This window comes from Desarmillaria tabescens, assembly GCF_030435595.1.
Source record: "Desarmillaria tabescens strain CCBAS 213 chromosome Unknown EV420scaffold_296, whole genome shotgun sequence".
NCBI classification, from domain to species: Eukaryota; Fungi; Basidiomycota; class Agaricomycetes; order Agaricales; family Physalacriaceae; genus Desarmillaria; species Desarmillaria tabescens.
This window is the reverse complement of record NW_026848595.1, coordinates 1-10,376: the sequence shown is the minus strand read 5'-3', so window position 1 is coordinate 10,376 and position 10,376 is coordinate 1. Positions and strand designations below refer to the sequence as shown.

Below are 10,376 nucleotides of genomic sequence, written 5' to 3'. Positions count from 1 at the left end.
CGGCGTGCGCGCGTGATTATTGGAAGTTCCGGGAGGATGCGAAGAGGTACAGCACTACGCATATTCTATATGTGTCCTTAATATCTACATTGCGAGTCTATTTTGCTTGCTCTGTGACATTTTAGTGGATGGTGATAGGAACATGATTTGAGACCCGATCCGCTGAACCGGGGGCGTTAGGCCCAAATGTCCTTCGAGACATGAAGTGTACCTTTCCACGAGGAATTTTTTCCCCGTGGAATCCACGGTTAAAGCTCTAGACACAATTGCATGACGCAGATAACTGATGCTGGGGATTTAGTGAGTCCTCTGGCAGAGGAAACGTGTATCGTCAGTTCATGGTCGTGGTTGTAGTACTATGAGCAAAATTAGTGGCATACTCGTGTTGACTCATGAATTTGGATATCCGCTATGACCCCGACCCCGTACTCCCCACCGTTAGCTCACTAGAAAGATAACATGAAACCTGAAACAAGCCAATTTCCTAGGTGAATCTTCAAACTGGGAATCCACCGACCATTATACGCAACATAACTCTTCCTCACACTTTCCAGGCACTGCTCCTATATGGACTGAGTGGTCCTTGTCACAATTCGCAGGTTACAGCGGTATCCTCTGAATTCACCAGAGATATGTGTAAGCAAATCGCTCTCGGTTTCAGACTTGTATACTGACTTGGAACCATCGTGCCAATAGTACAAACATCTACCCCCCTCATTCAACAATCTCAACCTCAATCTCAAACTTTTGCGATCGCGATATCATCGTCTCCGAATCTGCGAAGTGCACTGTCACCACATGACTCCCAGCGTATCGTGCCACCATTATGAGCTTGACAGTGACTAAATCTTCTGTAACCTCCTGAACATACCTCTCAAACATATAACCGTATCCTTCGGTAGTAGCATTGGCAGCAGCGATGGGTTTATCTAGCTCAAAGTCGAGCGAAAATCGGCCATCGTTTTGGACCACGATTTTGCTCGGATGCTCGTCATGACTTCCGGTAGCGAGTGGACCACGTTTGATGATAGGAGCAGTAAGGGGTAGACCATCCGATTCCCTGCGAATGGTATGTTCCAGGAGTTTGCGAGCGCAATCCTCGAAACTCTCCACCGCCATCGAGTTATCTTCGTTCCATATCTCGACAACGGTTTGACCTGCAGCAACAACGATACATCTGCCACCACGTGTATACCGCACGGAATACTCGCCGAACTCGTCAAGCTCTGCGCGTGTCCATACGAACTGGAGAGGGGCGTCGGTGCTTTGGATAATACTTGCAAGACACCGACGTGTTGCTTGTCTGGCAGCAGCCATGTCCAAGACCCCGTTGGCATCTATCGGTGACTGGACGTAGACCGTGATCCTCAGTGTTGACGAGGAACAGCCTTGACGGTTGAGATACCAAAGCGTGTGCGCATTCGCCTCCCCCACACCGACGCGCCCATCCGTCACGCACCAACTATCATCCAATACTTCCTTGATCCACTCCGGAACGTGGGCCCAGCTGACGTACGTCATCGAACTGGTTGCTTCAACTGGCAGCCCAAAGACGCCCAATATTGCGCTAGCGGCTCCATTAGCACCGAGAGACTCTGGAGACGTCTGATGCTGTCCATCTATACAAGGGATACCAGGATGTTTAGCGATAATGCGAGGATGCATATCATCCCTCTGGTCGTAGAGACGTGTTGTGGTGTCGATGGTCAGGGCTCTGTAGGTGACCGCTGTCTCATTGCCTAAATACGGTCCGCAGCACGCATCATATATATAGTCAGTATCGGCGACATGTTCCGATCCCGAAGTGGCTGAGTTGCCAAATGAATGGTAGACGTGCTGAGCGAAGGCACTACGTGCGGGGTCATTGATGTCCAGAACGGCAGTTTCGACCCTGTCGACAAAGAACGGGTTGTTGACCAGAATGTGGTGGTGGTTTTGGTCCGTGATGCCCACCAGGTGGGTCTTATTGATAAAACCAAACCGCTCATGCACCACCCAGCTCATAGGAGGCTCATCAGCACGACGACCCAGGCTACACCCAAGCTCTACTACAGCAGCTTGGTCAGCGCAATTGACAACTCGTTTAGCCCCCCCCGGCCTTTCCAATTCGTCACATTTAAAATACGACGACAAATTGAATGATACACCAGCTGGTGTGTCAGACCAGAAATGCGGTTGGCCTGTAGAGGGAACAGTGATGTCAGACTTGTTTAAAATTATTGAAAGTAAGACCTGTTATACCAAATTCCGTGTCATATCTCTTATAATAGTCTCTAAATGTCCGCCACGTCATTTCTCTCTTCCAATCAGTGGTGTCAGCAAATTTGGCATGGGTTGTCGAAGGCAAAACAGCTCGTAGAAATCCGATAGGAATTCCACGCCTCTCGAACGCCGGATGCAGAGCTTGAGCAAGCCAATATAGCTCCAGGCGTGTCTTCTTCGGCATCTGACACTCCACCTTTCGCCTCGACAGCGTTATCGTCATTCCCCATTCAACATCTCCATTCAATGCGAACGGTTTCGAGCTTATGTTAGGTATGGTGACGCGCACAGTGATAGAGGTGCTTGAGAGGTCGCCAATGAGAAAATGGTCACTCCGAAAGCCAACCATACTGCCTGGAGCCCGTCCATATAGAAAACATTCAGCTCCGACAAGCTCAGGGTCCAATACTCTTATCGTGACGATGAGGGCAGACGAGTCACTCAGTGGTGAGACAAAATCATATCCGAAGATATTGGGCTGAAAAGAGCCCTTTCGACCGTCTGTCGAGTCATTCTCGCTAGATAGATTCCAGAGTTCCCGAACGCCGGAGCGATAGGTTACATCGAGTGAGTTCCGAACTGGAAGGTGTAATGTTGCGCGGATTTGCTGTACTAGAAATGCGTACTTCGCGGTTTGATAAGAAAGTGTTATTCGCACATGCACCGGATGGCCTTTGTCACTGACCCCCCCTTCAATCCACCGATTGCTTTTTCCAACCGAGGTACGGAAAGAGACAGCGTAGAGGGCCTTGGGAGTAACTAAATCAACTTCAACCTTGTTACAGTGGGCAGTGGGGTATCGGCACTTGAAGTAAGCTGACAGGCCCGATCTTGGCAGTGGTCCGTTTTGGGACACGCGTTGAATCGCGAAGTCCAGATGTCCCTCGGATCCAGTGCGCCACACGGGATCTTTCAGCTGAAACTGTGAGTTTGATTGGGAATCAATTGTATCTGGGATATTAACCCAATGCCCATGTAGCGCGGGCGAATCTAGGAGACGTAGGACTTCACCAGTCCTGTTGAGGATTTGCACGTGGACAGAATAATCGAACATCTATAAAGCAAGTGAGCTCTTCATGACTGTCGGATAATATGATAAGAACCGACATTATAGTTGGTATCGGGATTAGACAAATTTCAGATCACGAAGTTCGAGTAATCAGCTTGAATACTGTCACAGCAGTGGCTATGAATGAAGAGTCGGTATGCTTTAAAACAGCATACCTTCTGGTTTCTAGGATTGTCGGGGGCTCCCACAACAGTAATAACGGCAACTAATGACAACTCAGCAAGTTTGGCCAGCATTGGAGCTAGATTGGACGTACTGTTCTCAGACACAGGGATCCTCTTGGATACAGGAACGATTACGGGATGGACAGTGTTTGAGGAGTTGACAACAAACACACGCAGATCACTACAGAAAATGGTGAGTACATATATCCAAAGGACGAAAGGCGATAGAAAGCCTAAAAACACGATGAAAGAGAACAACGGTTTGAATTTGGCTTTGGCGGCAAAGATGCATTGACTAAAGTCTCCATAGCAGCTGATACCAAGGGAAGGCTGGGATAAGGATGGTCGGCTTACCAGGGATGGACGTAGTAAAGGAGCAAGCGTGGAGGACTCAGGGCCAGAAAGATGAAGGAGTGACTGTGGTTAAGCAAAGAGCGAAGTGGTTGTACCTTTTACGGTGCTTCGCAAAGCTGTCAGTACGCTCTGTGCTTCTATTTTGGGGTTGAAGCTCTCCCTTTTGATTGAAATCCTATAATGAAATAGGAAGTGCTTTTCACCATCACAAAAACTGCTGGCGTCTACGAGGGCGACTGTCTAATAACAGACTGGCCCAATGTTACATCTGCCATTGAGAGGTGGGAATTGCGCAGATCATTCTGCGGATTAGAACAAGAAGGCGCTTTAGGCAGGAATGAAATTGATGACGAAGATTACATGTATTCAACCCGCAATCGGTCCAGGAAGCATTGGTGTAGGACACTTGTAAAAATCTTCTGTAAAGCTTCAGTCTCCAAATTTTTATCAATACTCGCAACATATGATGTATTGAACTACACACAGAGCTCTAAGAACAGGCTATACATAGACTGTCGTTGCGCGTCCATTTGTTATGTATAATCCTCGTGTCCAATCTAGAGTAGAGGCCATCCCCTAAATCTTGAAGACGAGAGCTGGGAGAAGTACTGCTGGCCTTCGTTTTTGTAAGGACAGGGCGATGTTTGTTCCTGAGATGAAGATGTCGGCATGTTCCTATTACGGTTGCAAGGAACACTTCCGAATGGCCTTAGTGTGGACGCAATTGAGGAATACAAGAAAAGCTACTCCGAGGATATCGAATACGAGTTGACAGGGCATATTGGTGGGTTGTATTATCTCCAGTGTCACCATGTTCACAGTCATTCCAGCTAAATTCTACCGCCGAAGACCTGATAAAACTGAACGTCCTCCCAAAAACTTGAAGGTAATTGGTTACGTCAACAACGAAAAGCGACACGAGCAGAAATATGACATACCGAAGTTTGGAACGCCTCTAGGAATCGTTTTGCATGTGATACATGCAAAAGCGGTGAATCTTTGGAGTCTGCAATGTGGGTCAGCAGCCCTACCATGCTCCTCACAGCTCAAATGAGCTTGAATGCGTCGGTGTTCAGAGCGTCTGCCTAAGAGACAGCTCTGCACGCATAAGAATTCGCGCTGCTTCTAGGAGATGAGTTACGATCATTTGCATTAGCAAAAGACTTACTCCTTATCGCCAGTATAGAACCAAATGACAGAAATAGAAACAAAAGGCAAACAAACAGAGAATCGTGATCTATATCAAGGAACCTCGAAGCAAACGCCAAAAGCGCGCACAGAAGAGCTATTGTCAATGCACACAGGTAGAGGTAATTGAGGAATCTAACGTGATTCTTAAGGTTGAAATCCTGGTGATGGATTGGTGAGTAAAGGTGTATCGCATGATTGCATGAAGAAGAGTTGACTGACTTTATGCTGTTTAATGACCACTTTTTGCAATGCCCACATCTTGTTCTCCAACATTGGCGCAGCTATCTTGTATCGACGACGAAGATCAGCACTGAAAGCTACACTGTCCGAGCCGCAGGCCATGATTTCCTGGAGAATATCGTCGATGAGCCCAGGGCAGGTGCTCTCGAGGTAACCTTGACATTCGAGAATGTCGTAGATAGTGTGGAGTGCTTTGGTTCGAACATGCGACCTAATGATACTGCAGGTGATTCGCGTTAGTCTGGCAAGGGAAGGCGGTTTGGATTTCAGGCTCACAGCTTGAAGGTGGTACACCTATCCCAGGAACGGAATTGTGTGAGAAGAGTGTGTAGCTCTCTAGCTGTTGAATCGAGCTCTTTGAAGGCACGATACGAAGGAGGAGCTGTGCGATGTAAAAGTGTCCATAGGCAATAGATCCACTCCACGCCGGCTATGATATCGTTCTCGACAGGTACTTGATAAAAGTCGACCAAGTGAGGAGGTATATCGGCAGATAAGATATGGGTAGGGTTAGTGGGAGCGTTCTGGAAATTTTTGCAAAGAGCAGAGCTGCTTGACTGGCTGTTTTTGGGAGGCATGGTGACCCTAGAAAAGTCGGGAATGGAGGTGAAGAGGTTGAAGAAGGCGTCCGTATATATTAAGCTATCTCGGGTATTGAACCTGACATATACAAGTTAGATTTGTCACGAACACTATGCAGCTTCACGTACCAAATATCACTTTTCCGACTCCCAGAAGGCACCAGAACGAGCCTACAAGCAAAGGCGTCGATGTCGACAATGAATTTATCTATGTGATATGCAGCTGCATTGTATCGTCGATAGTCAATGCGCCTCAAATTGAAGGGAATCTTGAGATGCTGGTCCGAGTCGATGCAGGTCGATAGCCTGGCAAGCTGGCTTTATAGATACTCGCGGTACTCGTAACTGTGGATAAAGCCTGGTACCCGGGGCGGGGGTAACCTCCGTGGGCGACAAAACTGTCCAAATTTGATACTCCGATGCATGCCGCAAGAGCGGCATGTTGTCAATACTGATGACACATGCTATATCTTAATGAAATTTTGTGAGATATTCCTTCAACGCACCTCAATTGCCCATGGAGGGGGAATATGAGCCTCCGAATACCCCAACAGATGTATCAAGCTCTGATGATGATGCCACTGCATCCTGTATCCCATTTACGCCCTCTCAGTACGCTAATATCCCAGCAACCCCTCTTCATCATGGCCCATTTCTTCTACCCACTTCTACCCCTTGTGGCGTTGACAGGCCTTCCGTTAGCGCATTGGCACTCTCACACATGAAGTGGAGGTGAAGACGGAAGCAAAAATCAACGACGCGAACGCGGTACACGGTTGCACGTGGATGGCTGCGAATCGGCAAGTGCTCGGAGTTTGAAACTTGGGCAGTTTTGTCGACTACGGGGGTTACCCCCGCCCCGGGTTCCAGGCTAGCAGGTCGATGCTAAGAGCCTGAGAATCACGTGCCAGTAGACGCGATCGACAAACTCAGCTTCAACACCAACATCCACAAAGGCTAGCGTCAATTCGTAACTCAAGGTCCTTTCTTCGATGTCCAAGACATCTAGTATGGTCCAGCATGGCTGCAAGTGGCCTTTTGCATAGCTTTCAAGGTGCTCGACCTCGACCTCGAACCCAGCAAACATGGACGACCCCCTTTGCTGCATCGCGTTACCTCGAGACCTGAAGGTGATTCACTATCCGTTACCTTGGAACATTGTTAACCATTATATAGGCAACCCGGGGCCAAGAGGAATTGCTCGTCACTATAGAGGGTTCAGGGTTCAACGACACGCGCTACTCGTTCTGATTGGCAGTAGCCGTTGATGCTTGCAGCAACGTGCAAAAGACCGATCTCGTGAACAGGATTCACCAAGGAAAATACAGGGTTATTCTCGAACCTCTTCAGGGTACGTAGCAGTCCATTATCGCGTGCATACATCCAGCTCACGGCACTAGCCATGTCTTTCTTCGATTACTTCTCCCATCCGCCGCCCTCGTTATCGCTGTTGACAATATGGCCAGAAGAACTAGCAATCCCAAGTACGGTTCGCCTACGGTTAGGTTATCTCCCAGCGGCGCGCGCGATTATTGGAAGTCCTGGGAGGACGCGAAGAGGTATAGCACTACGCTTATCCCATATGTGTTCTTGATATCTCCATCGTGAGTTTATTTTGCTTGCCCTGTGACTTGTTAATGGATGGTGATAGGATTTGTGATCCGATCGGTTGAACTGGGAATGTCCTTCAAGACATGAAGCGTAACCTTTCCACGAGGAATTTTTTTCCCGTTACGGAGTGGGAGAGGGTGGAAGGAAAATTGTCTGTGCGTCTCGTGTATGGAGAGCAGGGGAAGATGATGTACGTTGGGAATGTTTTCCACGTGGAATCTACAGTTAAAGCTCTAGACACGATTGCATCGGTGACGCAGATAACTGATGCTGGGGATTTAGTGAGTCCTCTGGCAGAGGAAACGTGTATCGTCAGTTCATGGTTGTGGTTGTAGGCCTAATAACCTAGTACTAGGAACAAAATTAGTGGCATACTCGTGTTGACTCATGAATTTGGATATTCGCTTTGACCCCGACCCCGTACTCCCCACCGTTAGCTCACTAGAAAGATAACATGAAATCTGAAAGAAGCCAATTTCCTAGGTAATTCTTGAATCCATCGACCATTATACGTGACATAACTCTTCCTCGCACAAGTTTCCAGGCACTATGGACTGAGTGTTGAATGTCAAGTCCTTGTCACAATTCGCAGGTTACAGCGGTATCCTCTGAATTCACCAGAGATATGTGTAAGCAAATCGCTCTCGGTTTCAGATCTGTGTACTGACTTGGAACCATCGTGATAGTACAGACATCTAGTACCCCCCTCATTCAACAATCTCAACCTCAACCTCAAACTTTTGCGATCGCGATATCATCGTCTCCGAATCTGCGAAGTGCACTGTCACCACATGACTCCCAGCGTATCGTGCCACCATCATGAGCTTGACAGTGACTAAATCTTCTGTAACCTCCTGAACATACCTCTCAAACATATAACCGTATCCTTCGGTAGTAGCATTGGCAGCAGCGATGGGTTTATCTAGCTCAAAGTCGAGCGAAAATCGGCCATCGTTTTGGACCACGATTTTGCTCGGATGCTCGTCATGACTTCCGGTAGCGAGTGGACCACGTTTGATGATAGGAGCAGTAAGGGGTAGACCATCCGATTCCCTGCGAATGGTATGTTCCAGGAGTTTGCGAGCGCAATCTTCGAAAGTCTCCACCGCCATCGAGTTATCCCTGTTCCATATCTCGACAACGGTTTGACCTGCAGCAACAACGATACATCTGCCACCACGTGTATACCGCACGGAATACTCGCCGAACTCGTCAAGCTCTGCGCGTGTCCATACGAACTGGAGAGGGGCGTCGGTGCTTTGGATAATACTTGCAAGACACCGACGTGTTGCTTGTCTGGCAGCAGCCATGTCCAAGACCCCGTTGGCATCTATCGGTGACTGGACGTAGACCGTGATCCTCAGTGTTGACGAGGAACAGCCTTGACGGTTGAGATACCAAAGCGTGTGCGCATTCGCCTCCCCCACACCGACGCGCCCATCCGTCACGCACCAACTATCATCCAATACTTCCTTGATCCACTCCGGAACGTGGGCCCAGCTGACGTACGTCATCGAACTGGTTGCTTCAACTGGCAGCCCAAAGACGCCCAATATTGCGCTAGCGGCTCCATTAGCACCGAGAGACTCTGGAGACGTCTGATGCTGTCCATCTATACAAGGGATACCAGGATGTTTAGCGATAATGCGAGGATGCATATCATCCCTCTGGTCGTAGAGACGTGTTGTGGTGTCGATGGTCAGGGCTCTGTAGGTGACCGCTGTCTCATTGCCTAAATACGGTCCGCAGCACGCATCATATATATAGTCAGTATCGGCGACATGTTCCGATCCCGAAGTGGCTGAGTTGCCAAATGAATGGTAGACGTGCTGAGCGAAGGCACTACGTGCGGGGTCATTGATGTCCAGAACGGCAGTTTCGACCCTGTCGACAAAGAACGGGTTGTTGACCAGAATGTGGTGGTGGTTTTGGTCCGTGATGCCCACCAGGTGGGTCTTATTGATAAAACCAAACCGCTCATGCACCACCCAGCTCATAGGAGGCTCATCAGCACGACGACCCAGGCTACACCCAAGCTCTACTACAGCAGCTTGGTCAGCGCAATTGACAACTCGTTTAGCCCCCCCCGGCCTTTCCAATTCGTCACATTTAAAATACGACGACAAATTGAATGATACACCAGCTGGTGTGTCAGACCAGAAATGCGGTTGGCCTGTAGAGGGAACAGTGATGTCAGACTTGTTTAAAATTATTGAAAGTAAGACCTGTTATACCAAATTCCGTGTCATATCTCTTATAATAGTCTCTAAATGTCCGCCACGTCATTTCTCTCTTCCAATCAGTGGTGTCAGCAAATTTGGCATGGGTTGTCGAAGCAAAACAGCTCGTAGAAATCCGATAGGAATTCCACGCCTCTCGAACGCCGGATGCAGAGCTTGAGCAAGCCAATATAGCTCCAGGCGTGTCTTCTTCGGCATCTGACCACTCCACCTTTCGCCTCGACAGCGTTATCGTCATTCCCCCATTCACATCTCCATTCAATGCGAACGGTTTCGAGCTTATGTTAGGTATGGTTGACGCGCACAGTGATAGAGGTGCTTGAGAGGTCGCCAATGAGAAAATGGTCACTCCGAAAGCCAACCATACTGCCTGGAGCCCGTCCATATAGAAAACATTCAGCTCCGACAAGCTCAGGGTCCAATACTCTTATCGTGACGATGAGGGCAGACGAGTCACTCAGTGGTGAGACAAAATCATATCCGAAGATATTGGGCTGAAAAGAGCCCTTTCGACCGTCTGTCGAGTCATTCTCGCTAGATAGATTCCAGAGTTCCCGAACGCCGGAGCGATAGGTTACATCGAGTGAGTTCCGAACTGGAAGGTGTAATGTTGCGCGGATTTGCTGTACTAGAAATGCGTACTTCGCGGTTTGATAAGAAAGTG

General features: G+C 48.5%; 1 protein-coding gene across 1 annotated transcript; it reads right to left on the bottom strand.

Moving 5' to 3' along the window:
• Positions 1 to 8,179: 8,179 nt before the first annotated feature.
• On the bottom strand, positions 8,180 to 10,175 carry EV420DRAFT_1772086 (uncharacterized protein; the record flags this gene model as incomplete). The annotated part of the gene is made up of 2 exons (XM_060481100.1): positions 9,707 to 10,175; positions 8,180 to 9,645 (listed from the first exon to the last, which is right to left on the bottom strand). The coding sequence occupies exons 1-2, from the start codon at positions 10,095 to 10,097 to the stop codon at positions 8,180 to 8,182; spliced, it is 1,857 nt and encodes a 618-aa protein (XP_060321381.1). The 5' UTR covers positions 10,098 to 10,175.
• Between the last annotated feature and the right edge of the window lie 201 nt (positions 10,176 to 10,376).